Source organism: Poecile atricapillus, chromosome 1, assembly GCF_030490865.1.
Source record: "Poecile atricapillus isolate bPoeAtr1 chromosome 1, bPoeAtr1.hap1, whole genome shotgun sequence".
NCBI lineage: Eukaryota > Metazoa > Chordata > Aves > Passeriformes > Paridae > Poecile > Poecile atricapillus.
The window spans coordinates 15765695-15786985 of record NC_081249.1 but is presented as its reverse complement, the minus strand read 5'-3'; the positions used below and the strand labels follow the sequence as shown (position 1 = coordinate 15786985).

Below are 21291 nucleotides of genomic sequence, written 5' to 3'. Positions count from 1 at the left end.
TGAATACTGAAAGCAATTCTCCTTCCCCCTATGAAAACCTTAATCAAGATTACTATAGTGCCCACATGACTTAGTTGGATCGGTGCAAGTAAATGAAGAACATATAACTTCATGGATTTTTGTCCTTTGGGGGGAATGGGTGTGATTACTCAAATATTGGTAATAGTAATGTCTTGATAAAGCACAACTTTGCTTCAATCTACCCCTGTACTTCAGAGCTTGTTAGCTCCTACAATTTTATTCCCTTTAAATCTCCCACAATTCTTACATTAGTTTTCCCAAATATATTTCCAGAAGATACGCAAGGGATTTGGTCTGTCTTTGTAGGAGAAAGAGCCAGGACAAAATCAATTTCATCATACACATTAAAAAAATAGCAGGGGATAATTTTGAAAGGAGTAAGCTTCCCCCCACTGCCCTTTGAGCTCACCAGTTCCTGCAGAAACAGGTCATTGGCCATGTGCACGATTCTGTCCACGTGGATGATGCCCCCGATGCTGTTCACCTCGGTGTCGGAGAGGAACGTCAGGACGAGAATAGCTTCCACCAGGAGCTGCCTGTACTCGGGCTGCGGGATGTGGTTCAGCACCGACTCCACGTGCACTGCAAACTTGATTTCGCACGGGGTCATCTGGCAAGTTTGAGTGGAAATGGAAAGACAAACTGACAAATCCAAAAGACTAGCTCCTCACATCCTGCAAGCACCGGAACATATGCTCCTCTCCGCACGTGGGGGCAGACTGACTGAAGCGAACAAAATGTTTGTGCAGCTTTAGCACTTACAGAAAGTTTTCGTGTTGCTAGACCTGATTCTGCAAACAGTTACACAACGTCCAGAAGCCTGCTCCAGCCCTGCAACCCATCACACACACATCTCACTTACACACAGTGCTGCTGATGCTTAGCTGGCACATTAACTCTTTGCTCCTCAGGCTGTGATCTTGCACTCTGCGTTGTACGTATCTTTCTGGCATTGTAGGTGAGTTGCAAAGCCAAACCTACTGCGGAGTTTTTGGAACAACCACCTGCTTAGAGGGGTGATTTTTAAATAACCCCTGAGCTTTGCCATGCAGGTATATCACTATTCTATTTGCAGAGCAGCTTAATTTGCACTGGCATAGCTCTGTGGATGTTATCCTGCCTTAGGAAGCTTGTGCTTATTTAATTCAATTGCTTTAAACAGCAAAATTAGGTACTGTCCAGGTCTGCCAAGATAAAAATAGAAGTCTCTTTATCTACACAATAGGGATAGATAAAGCTCTCCTTTCTGAAAAAAAAGCCACAAACCCCAACATTTAAATTTGGCAGAAAATTCCAGCTCCTCTCTTCAGCTGTTAACACAGTTCCTCAGAAAAGAAGGAAGCCAGAGACAAATCTGAGGGAAACAGTCAGGAAAACAGTCTTGGGCACACAAGCACCACTTTTACATTGATGGATTACTGCTCACAAGAGTTTGTTTTATAGATGTGAATTCAAAATTTGCCAGAGCACCTAATGATAGAATCCAGCTAAGAAAAAAATGCTATAAAATATGGATTTAAAGACCCAAAGCTCTGGTTAGAAACAATCATCTTTAACTGGCATTTACTTTTGAGACTGTAAAGCCAAAATACACTGCCTGCTCTTGCAGCATATTAAAAAAATTAAGTGGCAAGCAATGTGTTTGCTTTATTCCAACAAGTCTGTGCTGCCTCACCTTCCCCCCAAAGGGCTGCTGACAGCCACCCTCTCTGGAGCCTCCCAGTGGGCACAGGGGGACAGTGAGTGTGCAGAAGGCAGGGGAAACCTGTCACAAGCCTCTTCCCAGGCCTGCCTGGCAAGAATTCACCTGCACAGAGCCAGGGAAGCTGGCAGAGGTGCTGGGGGAAGGTCCAGATGTTCTAAAAGTAAAACCATGGCTCTGTAACAGAGGCTCTGCTGCACCTTACTCTGTCAAAACAAATATTCTGACATGTGGCTAGAAAATCACAGGCATTTTACTGTACCTCTCTGGTGGTTGAAGAAGGAAGGACATACCCATCAATGGACAGACCATGGCACTGAAACATTTCAAGAGTGAACACAAATTACAGTTCTTGCAAGTCAATCTGAGGGTTCTCTGTTCTAAGCCACTATGTAACAACTTTCAGTTAGGAAAAAAAAAACAACCAAAGCAAAAACCCCCAAATGACACAAAAAGCCCTGTTCAAAAATTATTTTATCCTTCCTGAAGAAGTTATTATGTAACTGGCAAAGATTAGAAATAGCCTGACATGACACACCAGAGCATGCTGTGCTCCAGCCCAGCTAACGAAGCAGAGCACTTCAGGAGCCACTACAGCAAAGGCACAAAAAAGAGGGAAACAAATCGATGGGAGCATTCTGCTGGAAGGGATTTGGAAATAAAAGATAACACAAAAGCAAGACAACAGACCACAAAAGCAAGAATCTTTTTCCATTGTCACTAAAACAACATTTAGTTATGTGTTTCAGATCCAGGACACCACACCTCAGGACGTCAACCACTGGGGGAGAGAAATAACAAGTGGTATAAAGAAAACAGTGACAAAACCTAAGTGGTGAAAAGGCAGGTAAAGGAGTGACATATGTGGGTATGTGAGGTTCAGAATAGAAACACACCAAGAAGAGGAGACAGATTTTATGATTAGTCCAAAGAGATTTTAAGAATGAAATATTGAAGACAAGCACAATTAATTTTAACAGCCAGAAGAAACATACAATTACTCCCAGCCATTACATTAGGTCAGAGATATTGCTCACTCTGCTGGAAGATCCTATTAGTAAATAGCCAAGAGGTCATATATGATTTGTCTTGGCTGACATCAACAGTAACAGCTTCAGTGTAAGGGATTTTAGAAGGACAAACCAGTCTAAAGTGGTGATGCACTCTTTTCCCAACTAAGCAAGCATGAACAGCTCAGTGCTGCAAGGTGCCAAATGCTGGCCTGTATCCAGCAAAGGAGAAAAACAGGTGCAAAATCACTTTGAAAAAAGTTAAGATTTGCAATTCTTCTCTCCTTCCTGGAGAGTTGCTATTTTTTGGGGTTTTTTTTACATTTCTATACCCCTGATATCCAAAATGCTGGAAAAGACTGACTTTTCACTTAAAACCAAACTATTGAACAAAAAGGCTTAAGAATGCCACACAGCTCAGAAGAGCCAGCAAGAGGTCTCAATACATTCTGGAAGAGTTAGAGCAGTTTCCTACTTCATTTCTCATAGCCTTTCTGACCTGAAGCACAGAACTACATTGCACTGCAGTGCCTTTCAGGTGCACTGCCAATGTGCCTTAGGCCAGGGAATACACAACAGGCAATGGTGGAAGAGAATCGTTCAGCCAAAATTCAGCATTGGTGGTTTCAGAGAAAAACACATTTTCAAAGAAACACACGAACTTGTGTTAATGGAGCCCTTTTATGTTCAAGAGACATCCTTCTCACAGTGACACTGGTTTCCACCTGCTGATCAACTTCCACTCCTGGCAAGATGCCACTCCTGAACCACCACCTCCCTGAGTTACAGCTTCTTTGCTTCCTCCACAGCAGTCAGCTTACCTTCTGAAGGATTTTCCACACTTTCTCATAAAAGCCAACAGGAACTCTGTTAATAGCACCATCAAGCCTCCTTCTGCGCAGCCACTGCCCTTTTCTGTCACCCCAGCTCATGTCTCCACTGGAGCCAGTTGGAGAAGTACTGGTGGGAGATGATGGAGTACTGCCCCTCTGTAAGGACATTAAAGCTTTGGTTAGTTGCTTTCTACTACCCCAAGTGCCACTTCTGACCAATACATCTCTTTTATATACCTTAGAACCAGGGAAGAAAATACAGGTCTTGGTGTCAAACAGGATCATGAGGTGGGATTGATTTGTGATCCCCATCAAGAGACGCAACAAGCTTCATTTCTCAAGTACTTCCATCATTTCTCAACTAAACAGGCAAGCACTTCAACGTGGCATTACCCAGTGAACTTCACTGCTTGGTTTAATGCAACACCTGACTATTTTAACAAGCATGAGTTGCTTCCAGGGCAGTGTCACTGGTGTGCAGGGTGGGGGGATCTGCAGGTAGGTCTGATTCACTTGGACATGGGGCTCAGTGTTGTGAAAATATCAAAGGTTCATAAGTCCAGAAAGAGAGGCTCTCATGCCAAAGTTCTATTAAAGTAAGTAGATTAAAAATTGACCTAATGAAGCCACAAAATCATCATGCCTGCCTCTGTAAGTGTTAGTCTTGTTTCCTTTATTACCCTTGTTGCTCTATTATTTTACTCTACCAGATCTGGACACTAAATTAGGCAGCAAATCATTTTCAAAGTTGGGGCAATACCACCAAATGCCTGTTGTGATTTACACACACACAGTTTGCCCATTCCTTGCACTCCCAGAGACTGTGTTCTCCTTCCTTTTTAATAGCTGTTATTTTCAGCCCAGAAAGGACTTGGCTAAAAGTGCTATCTTAGATCCCCTTATCTCCAAGTAAGAAGCCACCTGAGCAATATAATGGGAAGGAGGAAAACGACTGCAAATGCATGTTTGGAAAGCGCAGGCTCATAGACTGCAAAAAAAAACCCAGCAAACACTCCACTTCCACTGCTACTAGTATCCATGAGGCACATGTGGTGTTCCTTTGATGTTCCAATGTTTGCTTTTCCTTTCCACTGCAAACTGACCATGACAGACAGGACTTCCTGCTCTGTAGCTGTGTTTTTAGGGCATTTGGGAGGTGTGCCATTGACAGTAGGTCTGAAGATGTAGACCGTGAGAGGTTAAGAAGTGGTACAGTTCTCTGCCTTGAACTTCTTGAAGATACCTATGCAACCCCTATCTCAGCAACTTGAAGCTATTCCGGACTCCTCACTGTCCAGAGGCTGTCAGCATTTATCCACACTACATTAATTCTACATGCTGAAGACACCTGTAACAATCCACTATCAAGTAGCTAAATCTGCTATAATACTTTATCTGCTACAAGTGCTTAAGCTTCAGAAGAACTAAGTGAATCCAAATGCGAGACTCAACTTCTATTAGAACATTACTAATGAGAATTGGTTCCCAATGGAGACAAGACAAAGAGGTAGGGTTTTAGGCAGGAGAAGACAGAGGAACTGTCTAGGGCCAAGACCTTTGCACACAAACACACGCAGGGTGAAGAGCAGGTGCAGAGCTACAGATGGTGTTTTACTGTGGAAGCAAACATGCTGCTGGACATGGAGTGCCCCTCATGAAAGAACTACGAAACAAAACCAGACACCAGCATCTGACAGCCAGGGGAACAGAACACAGACAAGGTTAGGTAACACTTAGGTGCAAAGACAAGAAATACAGAATAACCTCGGGTACTCAAGGAAAAACTGCAGCAACCCCTGGCCTCTTGCAGGGCTGCACTTCAGCTGATACCAGGGCAGCTGCTGCTGATTCCCAGGGTCACCATGAGGCAGAGCCCACCATGCCAGGACCCTGTTTGGCAGCCCATGCCATCCATAGAGCTCCCAGCATGGCCAGCACAAACCACCAGTTTAAGATGCAAGCAAAAGCTTCCCTGTGACTCAGGGCTGAGATAAAAACCAAGCTCCGTACTTCAACTTCCCATTTGTTGTAATGCCACCAGCTTCTCTTTGCATGAGAAAATCATCTTGCTGGAGAGACAGCAGGCTGCCAACTGGATGGGGAGCACTAAACAAAAAGCTGCAAGGCAAATTTTTTGCTGAAATGTAGATGCAGAACCTCAGACTTTAAGCTCTTTTCTTTAACTGTCCATCCCAATCCATGCCATCACATTCAGTGTTAATGGTTCTGACTCAAGAACAGCCACAATAGAGGGAGCTGCAGTTGCTGAACAAGTCCAGAGATGTTAGTACAAGTACTTGAAATATTCCTTGTTACAACAAAGTGTATCCTGCACCACCCCACCCAACCCCTTGCCAAAATGACATTATATTAGCTGCTAGTCAACACTAGCTGCTAGTCAATTATTCAGAGAATGCAGTGAGATGTGGCAGGAAGCAGCAGGAAAGGCAAAGTGGGGGGCGGTACAAAAATAAACCCAGCCAACTCCTCCTCTGTGCAAAATACCAAGTTTCTGTGGAATGTGAAAGCAACAAAGGAACTATGTTTCTAATGTCAAGAGAGGTCCAAGTATTGAAGCTCAGGCACACCTCCGTATTTCAAACAAAATAATGCTGCCATCTAGTGCCTTGTCCCTCCTCCTTCCTGGAAAGGCCCTGAATCCAGACACCTCCATTTGACTGGGAGCCCTGCTCACACTGATCTCCAAGGCCACCTCAGGGCCAGTGCAGCACAGCTGTCAGCACCTTCACAGCCTCCCCCTCATCCACAATGATGCTCCGGCAGCAGCACTGCTCAAACACAGCAACCAGGTCTCACAAGAAACATCGTGTGCTCCTCACAGCTCTCTGCTTCCCTGCCTGACCATGTCCTATGAAAAATCATTAAGTGATCTTTACTGCCACCAGCAAATGCTTCATGATAAGACCATGTAAAAATGCCACTCCTTTTTGAAGACTTATTCAATCTGTTTCATAGATCAAACGAAAACATCAAATACTTCACGGGGCTGCTCAAAGCCCCATCCAATCTGACCTTATACATTTGCAGGGACAGGGCATCCACAACTTCACTGGGAAACCTGTTCCTCTGCCTCTCCGCCTTTATTGTGAAAAGGTGTCCTTGTATCTAATCGAAACCCATCCTCTCAGTTTAAAATTGTTGCCCCTTATCCTGTAGTACAGGCCTTGGCAAAAAGCACCACTTCATCTTTCCTTTAAGCCTCCTTTATATATTGCAAGGCTGCAAAAAGGTCTCTTAGAGCCTTCTCTCTCCAGTTTGAATAATCCATGAGGAAAAATAGAACCATTCTGACAAATGTATTTTATTTGACCACTACCTTCCTATTTATTCAAAGCAAAAGAAAATTACTAATAGAGATACAAAACAGAGAAATCAAACCACTCATAACAAAACCATCAGTCACATTCATTCAGAGTATTTTGGTTGTGTTTTCTGTGATCTCTCCGTATACTCAGTTGAAGTATAATTTAAAGTATTGAACTTGAATATATATATATAAAAACTAGCAGCAATCATCCTCCATTCCTGAAGAAACAGAACCAGAAGAAAACAAAGAAGATTCCTTTTCTACATGTATCTTTTCCAAAAGGCATGGGGTCCTATTTTGCAACTTGGGCCAAGAACAAGAATGAACACTGCATAAAAGCTTCTCTTAGCTTCTCTTTGTACATCTGACTTTTCCTTAGCTAAATATGATAGAAGAGCTGTTTTTACAGTGTGCGCCATGACTGCATTACAGTTTGTTCAAATTCTTCTACACTGAGCATGTAAAACAAGAACAAAAGAGGAAGAACATTTTTGGAAGAAACATCCCTTAACTACCTTCTATTTAGTGATAATTTTTAAAATCAAAGCAACTTTGGAAATTTCTGTTATTTATCAAGAATAAAACTTAACAAAACACAGTTCCAGAACAGCTGTACTTTCTGATGAGCATTGGCAGAAAACCCTCACCTGCTTCATCTCACTCTTCAATTTAGTAATACCACTTCTTTCTGTTTTGGTTGCTCCAGAATGTCCCATCTCATGAATAGATATTGCAGGGCTGGATGATGAAGAATCTACAGGTCGCACTAAAGAAGCAAACAGACATTTTTAACATTCCAGGGGTAGAAAAATAGTTGAATTTGTATCTAAGAAGTTAAACACAAATCATTTTAGAAATGTGCAATGCTCTTGGTGACAGCATCCTTTTGCAGAATCGTATCAAGAGTTCAAACCTGATTGTATCAAGTAAGGGACCTAAATCTGTCTTGGATATCAGAAACTGATTTTCCAAGACAGTGAGCAATTGTAAATTTAGTCAGAATTGCAAAGAGTCTCTGAGGATCTACAGAGGAACCCAGGAGACAGCTGATGTGAAGGTCAGGAATATGTGGGCATCAAAGACATGCTTCTTGAAGGCAGGTTAGACATGACCTTTTAATGGCTTTTGTTCTGGTTCCGTAAAATTTCCTCATTTAAAAGTTTGCCTTCATATTACTGAAAACTTGATACAATCATATTTCAGTGCAAGATAGCTTCCAGGATATGTGTTTCGTTTATTTCACACAGACATACACCTTACTGGTCACCCATGATTAATACATTACCTATACCTTTCTTCTACATGCAGAAAAAGAGATCCCCACTTATAAGACAACCTAACTTAACATATAAAAGTGATCAACTTACAGCTCCTTTCCACTCCAAACTCTTTCCCACTGAGAATATGATGTAAAAGACTTTTCATATCAAAGGGGCTTAGATTCATCAAGCTCTCTGAAGCTTCTTCACCTAGTTAAAATAAAACAAAACAAAATGACAAATGCCACTGGGAAGACAACAAGCTATAAAGCCAAGTAACGAAACTGTGAATGAAGTCCAATCACATTTAACTCTTTGGCTAGCCCTTCCTTTAAAAAAATAATATGTAGTCACATTTCAAAGAAAGTGTATTTCAGGACTAAACAACAAACACTCCATCGCAGTAACACTGTTTGCATTAATCTTTATTATGTCATAGCTTGTGCAAAATTTCACTGAAGCTTATGATGAGAAAGCAGTTGCTCCCTCATAGAACAAGACCACTTGGAAAGGTACTACAGTCATCTCCCTAGAGCAGATGACATGTGGATCTAAATTATTCTTTGAGTAAGTGGGTGCTGGGGGAAGAGAAATTTTTCATTAAGTCAAAAAAAAATTATTTTCAAGGTGCACAGGTAACTGCACATACGAGCTAAGAGTTTAATAAAAGCATTGAACACACATAAATGAGAAGATCAAACATGAAGGGTGAAGCAAAAAATATACCATAAGTACCCTTACAGTAAAACTGCTTCCTACCTGAGCATTTCAGACTTCGTGCCAGCTCAGTGGCCATCACCTGGATTATCAGACCAATGCGGAGCCTGAGCATCTCCACAAAAAGACTGGGCTGTGACCGGACGTACATTGCCAAGTACATAATTATCTCCTGTAAGGACAAATCCATAAAGGCACCCATCAGAGTGGGTCTTCACGGCTTCCCCAGTCTCAGAGCAAACACTGGCACACCACTGGGCACAGTCCAAGAAGTCTTTTTGTACAGACTGCATACCTGTGTCAGGACTGCAATACTGATGTCTTGGCCACTAGCTTCATAAATGAGATCTGTGAGCTCCTCAGGTGGCAGTGGGCTGCAAGAAGACAAACCACAGGTAGCAGTGACTCAGCACAACCATCTATTAAAATTCTTCAACAAGCACTGGGATCAAATCACCAAGGACAAAGGTGCCTATAATTCTACCTGGGTGGCTGCAAATCCTTTTGAGGACAAGGAGTAAGGTTTAAAGGAAGATAATAGCAGCAGAATGGTACCAGCAGGAAGGTGAAGGGCAGCCTGTGCCTGAGGCAGAGCTCCAACTTACGTGGTAATGATTTTTTCACGGGGTTCTGGTGGCAGGCCCACTGTAAGTTGCTTGTGGTGTGACAGAAGGTCTGTGCATGCCTATCATACGGGCACAAAAAAGACTTTCTCTGAGTCATGTGGAAGTGATATGGTTTTTAATACACCAAATTAAATTAATTCAATTTCTTCAGCAATTTTTAAATGCATTTCTATTAATTACCAGACATACAAATCCAGCAGAATGCTGTTAAATAGTTTCCAAAAATCTCCTGAGGTCAACAGGGCTATGAGAGTTTGCCCCTGATGAAAGTGGCCTGTTTCCCTGCTCAGTGAAATCAGCAGCATAATGATTAGATTAGAACTCTTTTGGGGTTGGCAGATCAATAAAGGCTTTCATCCTTCATCATATGATAAACTTTTGTTCTTTATTTAACACAGTATTTTTAATCAATGAGAAGTTTGGCAGCATTAGTTTAAAAAATCCTGTGTACTAATATATCCCCTGAAACAAACACCTAGCATACTGCATCACATTCCTGATACATTTTGAAATTATATTTTGATCTCCTTTAAAAGGGGGTGTTCAGTTTACCAGTTTACCTGTTCTGAATCAAAAAAACATCACAGAGCAGTGTTCCTCTGATTTTGAAGAGTCTATTTTCACTCCCTTAAGAAGTGAAGAAAACAGATCATCTCTATTCTTCTCCCCAGTTCTTTGTCAATATCTTCTCAACATACATGGCTCTTTGTGAGCATGTCCGTACTGCTCATCCATTGTGTCTTGAGAAGGGAAAAAGTGCTGTGCTTAATGAAGTACCATGCACAGTGATTATCATGAACTGCTCCTCACAGACAGGACTGCCACTAAAATAAGGCATCCTAGATGTGACAAAGAGCCTTGAAAATGGCCAGGAATTACAGAAAGAGCTCTCAGAAATATGCTGGGAATTACTAGAAAATTAAACAACTACTTTTAGAATACTTGAGAGGAAACCTTTTCATAATGATCAAAATCATATATGTACTCTTAGCAGTGGATTTTTCTTGTTACCACTTAATAGTCATGGATATTTAATGGTTCCAAACATCCATTCACAAGGCAGACTGTCCAAGGGGATGGAAATGGGCAGGACATGTTTTTGTGTCATCACTAGCACCCTGACATAGCAGTGTTCCCAAAGTGTTCATACCATCACAACAGCAATAGACAATTACCAGTGACAACTGCAGCTTTCAAAGCACACAATTAAGCTTCTCCAATTAATAGAGATGGAGCCTTCACAACTATTTAGTGTGACATTCTCAGTCCATGCCAACATTAGCACAGTTTGCAGTACAGACGAAAAACAAAGATGTAGTAAGACTCTAGATCAGAAAAGCAACCAATACTTCATTAAAAATGCTGCATTATGTATGTTGTAAAGTAAAACTAGAAGAAGGACAAGCACAAACCCCAACAGCAAATTGATAATTTTATCTCTGTTCCCAGGCAGGAAGCTGAACCAGGATTATTTGTATTTCATACCTCAGCCAGGACTTCAACTCTCTTTTTGAGGATGCCAGAAATGTAACGGATTAAGCCCCATTCCTGATGAAGGCCTGCCTTTCTGTAGAGCTCATTGAGGAGGCAGTGAACAGTGACACCATACTGTCCATCCAGCTCTGTGTCCCAGTCAGCACCCCTGCCACAAAACAAACAGGAAGTAACTGTCATCAGGCAAGATGCTAAACTTCACCACAGAGGTAGATTTTGACAGCCTTGCTCACGTTGGTGACAGAATTAAATACCAAATGGGATAGCTGTGTCTTCACCACAGACTGATTATATGTGGACAAAATCCTCTTGATACCAGGAACTTTCACACTAATCTCAGCACTCACTCAGCTGTGAGTCACCAACTTGAAAAGGAACCACCTGAAGGATTTCCACTAGACTTTAAATTGAGCATTTACATGGACACTTTGTTAGAGGAACACTCCATGTAGTGATTCTTCAGAGAAGAATTCAACAATATCTTCTGCCTGTTGAAGACTACACCCATTTTTCAGGGTAATTTTTTAGCCTTTCCTCTTTCTTAGCTATTAATTAAACTTCTGTGTTGCTTATGCCATTACTGGAAAAAAGCAAAGGAGATTTCTGTTCCTCTCCTGGTTTTGAAATTCACTGCATTATGGTTCTCTTTGGCAATGTTTTGAAGTGTCACAGAATGACTTTTCAAATCCTGCTTACAGAGACCACCAGAGGTCCATCTGCCTGACCAACAAAGTCTCTCTTGGTGAAATTAATGGTGTTAGATGCAGTTAAACAACAAAACATATTTTTTATAGGATTTCCTTTACTCTTTAAAGAGAGGATACTAAACATTTTGTTTGGGAAGTCAAGAAGATCAAAGAAGAGGTTCTCACAGGAGACAGACTAAAATAAACAAAAATGCAGTCTTTGTAGCAGTAGGGAAGACCATCTGTGATTAACACATACTTGTCTTTGCACCAAAAGCTAACTGCCTGACAGGTTCCAGCAGTATTGTCCTGCACAGGAATAAAAAAAAAGCTCAACAAACACACTTCAGAAGATGATTCAGTTGTTTGTAATTGCATTTTGTTCCCATCAAACCAATTTAAATAGCAGGTGTTTACTAACCCCAGCAGATGGGTTCAGACTGCTTCCAAGAATGTTTTAAAAAGTACCAAATTTTAACCAGTTGTATACTTAAATATGCAAAGGGATTAGAGGAAAAATAGTGAACACTCATTAAAATTGCATTTCCCTTTTAGTTAGAAAATGACAAGATGAATTTTCCCTCCACTTTCATTCTTGATCACACCAAATCTTTGTGAACTTTAAATGGAGCGATACAAATACAGGAGGGTGTGTTCTCATTCATGGAAAGGATTTGTGCATATAATTTGTGAACGCTGGAGACTTTATGTATTTGCAGCTGTGTGCCAATCAATTTTAAAATTTGCACAAGTCTTCTTTTGTATCCAAATAATTCCTGTAATCAAACTAACTGAAAATATGTTTGTTAAAGCACAAAATATATCTACTGTCCCCTCAAAACACAACCAGGAAAGTGGAACCTTTTGCACAAGAATAATCAGATAGCTGTGACCAAACTTAAAGATGCTGAAGTTCATACTCAGGCAACTTACTTGAGTATATGCAAGATATACAAGATATCTGCTTGATCATGGAGTGTTGGACATTCCTTCAGCTGATCAACAAGCTTCCTGCAATCCAAATCACCATGAGCATCTTTAGGTAAGCGCAAAACATTTTCACAGTCCTGATAACAAAGATGGATGAAAAATCAAAAGACATGACTTTGTAAATAGTAGAACTGTAACTTTCTGTAACTTCAAACTTCCCATTAAAAAATCTCAACAGACTTGCAACAAAGCTCTGCACTTGAAATACAGACACATCAGTTAGCTCTTGCCAGGGTATTGCAGGCTCAGAAAGGAGACTAATCCCAAGAAATACAACCTCCAGAATGGAACCCTGTATATATTTATTTTTTTGACAAAACAAAGAAATGGAATTATCTGCATGCTTTTCCTGTCATCTCATGTTACTTGTAAAGAGAAAAGCAGAGACATATATCCTTTTTTTCACTGAAATAATTTAGAGCTTTTTGAGTTCCACCTCTAAACTGTATGTAAGTGGTGCTTTATGAATGCAAATACTGCCATTATAAATTTTCCAAGCTTATGAAAGTAAAATGATAACTAATCGGATAATTTAATCCTATGATGAGTTCTTGGATGAAAAAAAGTTTTGTTTAACAAGCTGTTCAGCAATTTATATAATCCTAAAATACCATTTCTACAAACACAGCCTTGTGCAGAGCAAAATCCTTCAGGAGGCTGGATACAACCTCTTTTAGCTGTTCTCAGCAGCTGGTCACATATACCAAGACAAAACAAGTTCCCAGCACAACCCCATCTTCATGCCTTGAGGTGGGATTTGGCTGGTGCCTTAAGGACACTCACACATTCCCTTTTGTCCAGATGTTACTATAAGTAGCATTTATTGGAAAACATCTCTAAAGGCTGTGAACATCCTGTTCTTCCCCTCGTGTTCAGCTAAAACCAAAGATGATGACTTAACTTTTGGCTTTTAAAAATAAAGCAACTATTATGTTCTTTCCTATTTTGCACATGCAATTAAATCTTTCCACTTGATAATGTCTATTTGACTAAAAATCTTCATCCAGCCAAAAAAATAATTTCCAAAATAAGGGAATGCCTTTGGACAGAATGGCTTGTCTGTGAAGAAAAATGAGACCTGGCATAGGGTTTGGAAGGAAAACGTGAGGAAAGGCTGCAGCATTGCTTCCTAAAACCACAACAACATAAAAATTCCCACACCTTACCTTTGTCTCAAAGAAATGAGGATTATCAACAAGATTCAGAGACTTTCGGTGTGTGTTCAGAACTTTAGTGGGAAGAGACACAGACATAGCTGGAAAGCAAAGTCACCAGAACAGAAAGAAAAAAAAGTCTGTTTCAGTAACATGAAGATCAGAAACACTACATGAAGTAGTTTGACTAGGTAAAAACAATAGAAATACCTCCAAGAGTCAAACACAGAGGCAGTGCTTCTGAGATACTGTGCATGGAACTCTGAGACAAGCTCATGTTCTAAACCTTATCTCTGTGCAGGGTTGCTTGGAGAGTTTCTGAGATCAGCATGTCAAAGGCTCAGGGGCTACATGCTCAACTGTTACCTCTTATTTGGCCCAAGAAATCCTGCAGCCCAATGACCTGACCCTGCCAGGTATTTTAAACGTTTCAACAGGAAATGAGTGGAGAAATTGGCCTAACTGGTAAGATTTCATAATTAAAATTATAATGCTAAATGCAGGTTAATGCTCTGTTAACTTCATATGCTAAATTCAATGGAGGATCAGATGATGTGGCACATGAAAAGACTAACAGAAAAGCTTGGAATTTATTAATTTACACTGAAGTTAAGGGAAGTCTTCCATTGACCAGGGCATTGATTACTACATATCTACATATAAAACACTGCATATGTTGGAATCCATTTACAAATCCAGCCAAAGTCTTATTTTGGTGTACATTCTCCAATCAGACTATCAGAAATGTAGCATAATTAGAAAGACTGTGTTCTCTCTATACTCCATTTGTTCTTACAAATTTAGAAAGTACATGTGAATATTTATGCTCTTCTTGTATTGAAACATTTAATTTCACAGCAACTTAATTAAAATAAAAAAGTACATTTTGTCTGCCTTCATACAAACAAAGTCAAAGCAATTAATTAACTGATTTGGGTTCTAAAATTCTGTCCAACTAAGAAGCTGTAGCAAGTTCCATAACACTCACTTTGATTAAATGTTACATTTCATTGCAGATTTTACAACATGCACATATACATCATGATACAGGATACTGTGGGAACATGACAGCAGCAGATTCAGTCATTCTTACTTAAGGAATTTCTTATTTCTTCTCTATACATAAAGAACCAGTGGCACAAGTATGTCAAAAAGGTATAACTTTTAAATACTTGAACTTACCCCTCGTAGCAGCAAAAATAGGTTTTTAAATTATTATCACTAAATAAACAATACAGAGCAATACCTGGGACTTCCAAGCCTTTTGTCTTGGCCATTATTGACAGTATCTCTTCTGTGGAATGGTTTGCACTGAACACAGGTGGCTGACTCGTTGTCTTTGAAGTTGGAGGCAGGTATGACTTCAGTGCTGTGCTCTGCAGGACATCATTTATATACTGATCCAGCACATCCTGGCTATCTAGTGTAACATACATTAAAAAAAGAGAAAGATTTCTTTAAGGTAAAAATCACTATTTTATCATCATCACTTTTTTATTCAAATACACCACTATATTCTTACTTATATAGTGCACTCAAATATGCAAGAATAGTATAAGGAAGAGATTTTTAAGCAAAAAAAAAATTTAAACAAAAGAAAAAAATCAGTTTTTGACACTGAAAACAGATTTAGAAGCTAGCTTTGCCTCTGAAATGAATCAAAAGGGGTTTTATCTTGCTGGTAGATCATACAACACAGCTGGACTTTATGATTGTAAAAGTCTCTTCCAACTTGTATGATTCTAAGACTCTTCCACACAAGCTCTTGTCCATGACTCCTCACAGTCCTCTTCCCTCTAACCTCTTCTGTAACTCCCCACCTGCTGACTCTCCAGACTCAGCTTTGCTGTAGCAGTTGCCAGTCAATGCCATACTACAAATGCAGGAGGAACACACATGAATTCATTCTCCAAACTGAGTGATGCAGGTCCTGTCCTCGGGTGGATGAATGAAAAACCAAATGACCATCAGCTGTGCACAGAACAGACTCTGTACTGTAGGCAAGCCTAGGCTCTGCTGATAGAACTTGACAGAGGAATAAAATACCAAGTCAAAAAACACTACTACCTTTTTCACAGAAATCTGCTGGGTAGTCTCCATATTCACTGTCAGGACTATTACAGCTGTCATTACGGTCATCAAACAGTTTTAGGTCACAGTCTGGATCCAGGAAGCTCAGATATGTATGAAAGGAGGTGGTAAGAAATTCTGATAGCTTGCCTATCTTCACCCTGCAAAAGGGGACATGTGCCAAGCAGCATTAACATCCACCATTCTGATACTGATTAATGCTCACTTAGCTTTCAACAACTCCTCCAAAATGTATGAAACCTACTGTTCAATCCACCTTTGGCAACTACAAAACCACAGAAACTGACACTGAAAAATAAAAAAGGAAAACAACAGTTGCAGATCCAGCTGGGTACTTACTGCTCTAGGTACTAATTGATTTTAACTGTATTATGGTAACAGGCCTAACTCAAAGCCTAATTATGCACGGTGTTGTATGTTCATATGAAGAGAGACCCTGAACAAAGACCTGAGAAGGCCCCATGAACGGCAGTGTCTTTTCACAGAACTGGAGGTTGCTAAACCATCTGTGCTGGTTTTAGGGATAAGAGTTAATGATGGGGCTATGCTTTGGATTTGTGCTGGAAGCAGTGCTGATAACACAGGGATGTATTAGCTACTGCTAAGCAGGGCTTACACAGCATCCCAGCCTTTTCTGCTTCTCACCTCACTCCACCAGCACAGGCTGGGGGTGCACAAGGAGCTGGGAGGGGACACAGCCAGACAGCTGACACCTGCTGACCACAGGGGCATTCCACAGGTGTCGTGTTCAGTATATAAAGCTAGGGGAAGAAGAATGAAGGGGAGGATGTTCAGGGATACAGGAGTTTGTCTTCCAAAGCCACAGTTACCTTTGATGGAGTCCAGCTTTCCTGAAGATGGTTGAAGAACCACCCGCCCATGGAAAGTGGTAAATGCATTTTCCATTTTGCTCTGCCAGCATGTGTGACTTTCTCTCTACTTACTAAACTCTCTTTATTGCAACCCACGAGTTTTCTCACTTGTGCTCTTCCAATCCTCTCCCTGATCCCACTAAGGGTAGTGAGTGGCCATGTGGGGCCGAGTTGTTGACTGGAGTTAAACCTTGACAATATTTGACTGTCGAAGATACTGATTGAGAGGGCAAGTAGAAAAGAATAGGGAGGTACCGTGGCATCATATTTTACACAGAGATGAATGGAACACACCAGCTTACAAGTACTACATGCAATCCATGTTTAAAAATCATGTCCAGTAACTCTGAAAATAATTTACTTTTTAATAACAGAAGGCCATCCACAGTCAAGATTTCACATTTCCAAAGAGTTGATGTTTGTTTTCTTTATTCATTAATGGCAGTCAGACATAGGACACTTTTTGGGAGACATATCTTTTCCATTGCACCTGAGGTCCAGCTACCATTTGATTGCCACATAATAAAAAAGCTGAAACTTCCTTCTCTGCAGAAATCTAGTAAAAAGTCTGTGCACTCTCACAAATTCAAAAATGAGACTTTTATAGGATTTAATTTTAAAAATCGTGGAGATAGTAATTTGGCGATTCTGACATTACCTTGCACCTCCAAAATAACCATCTTCTAATTTTCTTATTGTGGCAAGAACTGCTGGATGAATGTCAGTACCATCATCAACTAAAAAAGAATAATGGAAGAATTGAAGCTCACCAACATTCGTAAATTATCATGTCCAAATACAGTGAATTACTGGGTGTTGTCTGCAACATTCAGGGAAATTTAAGGCAGAACCCCCATCTGCTATCAATATTAGCTTATTCAAAAATCCCAGACAAACAAGCAAACAAAACACAAGCCCTAGACAAGTTCTAAAGACAAACACCAACCCGCTCAAGACAAGTTCCAAAGGGATTTCTATGAAATTTCTTTAGACAGAAATAGCATGGAGATGATGGAGTGATGGAAGCATACAAAGAGGGAGTAAAACTGAAGTTATATATTACCATGTCATCCAAATTCAGCGTACACATGAGAAAATTAAATCGTACTTCTGATGTTAGAAGTCCTGCTACCTGTCTCCTCTCAAACCAATGTCCATCCTATTCTCCTGCAATAATCTACTCTGCTTGAAACAGAGAAAATTAAGTTTACCAAGCATTGTGTGGGTGATGGGAAATGTCAAGGTTGGTCTCCCTGTCATCCTCCAGCATGAAGTGAGGTAAGCCAGCTCTGTCTTGAGCATCTCCACTATCATCTGATTGTCTAGAGCCAGATAGAAGTGATGCTGGTCAGTAAACTAGAGAAGAGAAAAACACAACATAGGGGTAGTTGTCAGTGCTGTGCTTATTTTTTTCTATTCCCTCCCTTAAATCATTCAAAAAAGCTCTATGAGCTACTCCTGACCACAACAAAAACGACCTGAATTAACCTAACAAGGCCTCAGATTGTGAAAAAGAAATCCATGCTTGTGCAAGAGTCCATTTTCTTACACCTGTAGACTGAACATCAAAGTAAGCCATACAAACAAAACCTAAGTAATCACAGCCATGAAGCAGAATCTTCCCAATGACCAATTACACTGACCTATGATCTAGAAGATGGAAGTACTCTAAATGTGGGAAAAAAGCTAACAATAGTAACAAAAACAATAAACAGGCTTAAGTGCACATTGGGCACTAGGAGCCAGTAACTGTATGTCTCTTGGGAACCATTTGAGAGTCAAGCAGAATACAGAAAAGCTGGCAGTTACTGAGGAAAAAAGGTACAGGAGATGTGCAATTGCAAAGTTCTGCTCCCACTGCTGCAGGAAGCCAAGAAACACAGTAAGGGACTATTATGGCTACTTCAAGAGCTGGAACCAAAGAAGCTGGACAAAGAATGGAAAGTATGTCAAAGCAGCCACAACAAAAGTTAAAGAAGCCCATAAGCCTTGGGGAGGGGTAAGTGCATAAAGAACATGGAAGTTCAAGCTGACCAAGTCCAGAGAAATTTCTTCACTGGAGGAATCAGGAACTAGCCAAAAGAATCCTTGAGCCACTCACAATTAGCTTTGGTAATTCAGGAAGAAAAAGTCCCAGAAATCCAGAGACAAGGAAACGCACTGCCTGTCTTTAAAAAGGAAGAGCCATTTAAAGCCCAATTCCAGTGCATGAAAACAAAGGAAAACAAAGGCAATTTGATACAGCCAAGATAATTACAAAATGATCAAGTAAGATGGTCAAAAACCAATCTCAACAGATTAGTCCAATTTCCTTCTTTGGAGCAACCCATTGGTAAGTAAAAAAAAATGGCTGACACCTGCCAGCTTCTGCAAATTTTCACACTAGTGAGCTGTACAAAAACATCCTAGGAAGCAGAACTTTCAGAATTCTTCTCAAAATGTAGTTATTAACCAATTTTTTTCAGAATTACTGTATCTGAATGAAGTTAGCCTTTGCCCCACACCTAATCAATGCTTTCACTAGGACAGAGAATGAAATACAAATGACAAAATCACAAAATTTGTGGACACTAGTCAAGATCAACAAGATGATTTAACTGCTAACCTTAGGAAGGTGACATTAAACATTAACTCCATCCACCTCAAAAAAAAAAAAGTCAGGGGAAGTGTCTGGCTTCAAAGTACAATGGAAAATGTTATGGAGTTTTAGTAAACCATGGAATAAGTAGCAACTGTCACTGTTGCTAAACATAAAGATAAATGCCATTTTGGAATATCCTAGTATGTCCTTATTTGATACAAGACAAGATTTTAGAGGGAATACTGGATCCTACTTACATAGTAAGATGTATACCAAGAGGTATTTTGGAAAAAATCACAGCTCTAAGGAATTTTTACCTTATTTGCAAAAGTGAAAATTGGCACAGGGAAGTAACACAACATTCTATAAAGCTGCTTGTGATCAACTGGAATGGGGAAGAATGAGAAAGGATCTACATTTTTTGCAGTAAATCTGATTTGTTTGGACATTATGAGGTAGTACAGAAGCCTTCTACAGAGTCCACTGAATGCCTTCAGCTGGAGTTTAAAGACTTCATTAGTCAAACATCTGTTTAGAAGGGCGGATGCATTCTTTATCCTGCATCAGTTGTACATGCTTGGAGCAGGTCACTCCCTGGCCATTTAGTACCAACTGCTGGAATAATTCTATTGAAAGAAGTGTGGTGCATTTCATTAAATGTATAAACAGGAGACCATTGATTCTATGAGTATCCAAACTTCCAGCAACATTGAAAAACTAAAGAGAAAAAGACAGAACACCCATTTCTCAGCACTACTGACCCTTTCAACAGTATAATGAAAAGATCACAGCTTTACCTCCTAGGGGTTATGGTATTTGGCAGACTTATGTGGTACTACATTTTTCATCAAAGCAATCGGTAGAAAGATACAATAAGTGATCTATTTCTGCAGAAACTATTTCATTAATTAGAATGCTGGTGTGGGCAGAGATCAGTAACAACTTTGTACTATTGATTCATTGTGTTCTCCTAAGCCAGAAACCAAAGAAACCAGACTCTGTATATGGAAAAGAGATTTATCAGCACTTCTACCATGCTGATCACCCCACGCTCTTAAAAACCCTACAAAGTAAAGCACATCTGCTGCATCAGCCCTGTTCCACCTAAGGTACAATGACAGCAGGGAAAAGCAAAGTGCTTCACTAATGATTCACCATTAAGAAAGGAGTTATTTTCCTGCCAATTTTACATACTTACCTGAGGGGTAAAAGCAAATATTTGATTTCTTATCACGTAGAGCTTGGAGGTGCCCAACACTCCAATGTGTCGATGTGGTCGGCCACTTAATTTCATGTTCTTGTTCCGGCCTGGAAAGGAAAGAGAAATAAAAAAATCTCAGCTAACATTTTCTGTGTTGTTTTTCAAACTAACCAATTTAGACAGGAAAATTTACTCCACTAATACCAGTAAGGCAGAAAACCAGTAACAGAGTGTGAGGCTACAAACTGGTTTTGTAGCCAACAGCCAGAGTCTTTCAAAGGCCTGATTAAAAATTAAAATTTTGGCTTCGCTGACCATGGATGTGGTCTTATAATTACCGTAATTGCTCAGTACCCAAGGACAGGAGATGAGATATTACAAAAACAAGGCATCAACATAACCCAGAAATTCTAGTGTTTTCAAATATAGGACCTTAAAAACTCATGCCTGCAGGCTAAATCAACACACAGAGTACATCCGAATACAACGACAGATTTTCATCAGGCTTTAATAAGCTTCAGTTTTCTCAGTAGAGCTTATTAGCAAATTATCCACACTACAACCTTTGCACTAGCAGCCAAGAGCTGATTTGAATCTTTCTGACAAGGAATAGGAACTGAACAACCATGTGCCTGAAAAAATACTCTTGTGAACACTCCCAAAGAAGTAATTGTTAAAAACAAAGTATCAAATCATCCTACTCACACCCCCCCCCCACTAGAGAAA

At 40.2% G+C, this 21291-nt stretch overlaps 1 protein-coding gene across 1 annotated transcript in view; it reads right to left on the bottom strand.

Annotated features, from left to right (window-relative positions):
* The window catches only part of PHKA2 (phosphorylase kinase regulatory subunit alpha 2), a 44738-nt gene that overhangs the window by 4691 nt on the left and 18756 nt on the right, over positions 1-21291 (bottom strand). Inside the window, exons 15-30 of the mRNA XM_058842249.1 lie at positions 20563-20672; positions 17995-18139; positions 17442-17520; positions 15888-16051; positions 15067-15240; positions 13833-13921; positions 12610-12743; positions 10982-11138; positions 9476-9555; positions 9166-9244; positions 8913-9042; positions 8262-8363; positions 7542-7660; positions 3555-3722; positions 1986-2039; positions 431-631 (exon numbers count right to left, since the gene is read on the bottom strand). Of these exons, the coding sequence (XP_058698232.1) occupies positions 431-631; positions 1986-2039; positions 3555-3722; positions 7542-7660; positions 8262-8363; positions 8913-9042; positions 9166-9244; positions 9476-9555; positions 10982-11138; positions 12610-12743; positions 13833-13921; positions 15067-15240; positions 15888-16051; positions 17442-17520; positions 17995-18139; positions 20563-20672 (1985 nt within the window). The remainder of the gene's footprint in view (positions 1-430; positions 632-1985; positions 2040-3554; positions 3723-7541; positions 7661-8261; positions 8364-8912; positions 9043-9165; positions 9245-9475; positions 9556-10981; positions 11139-12609; positions 12744-13832; positions 13922-15066; positions 15241-15887; positions 16052-17441; positions 17521-17994; positions 18140-20562; positions 20673-21291) is intronic.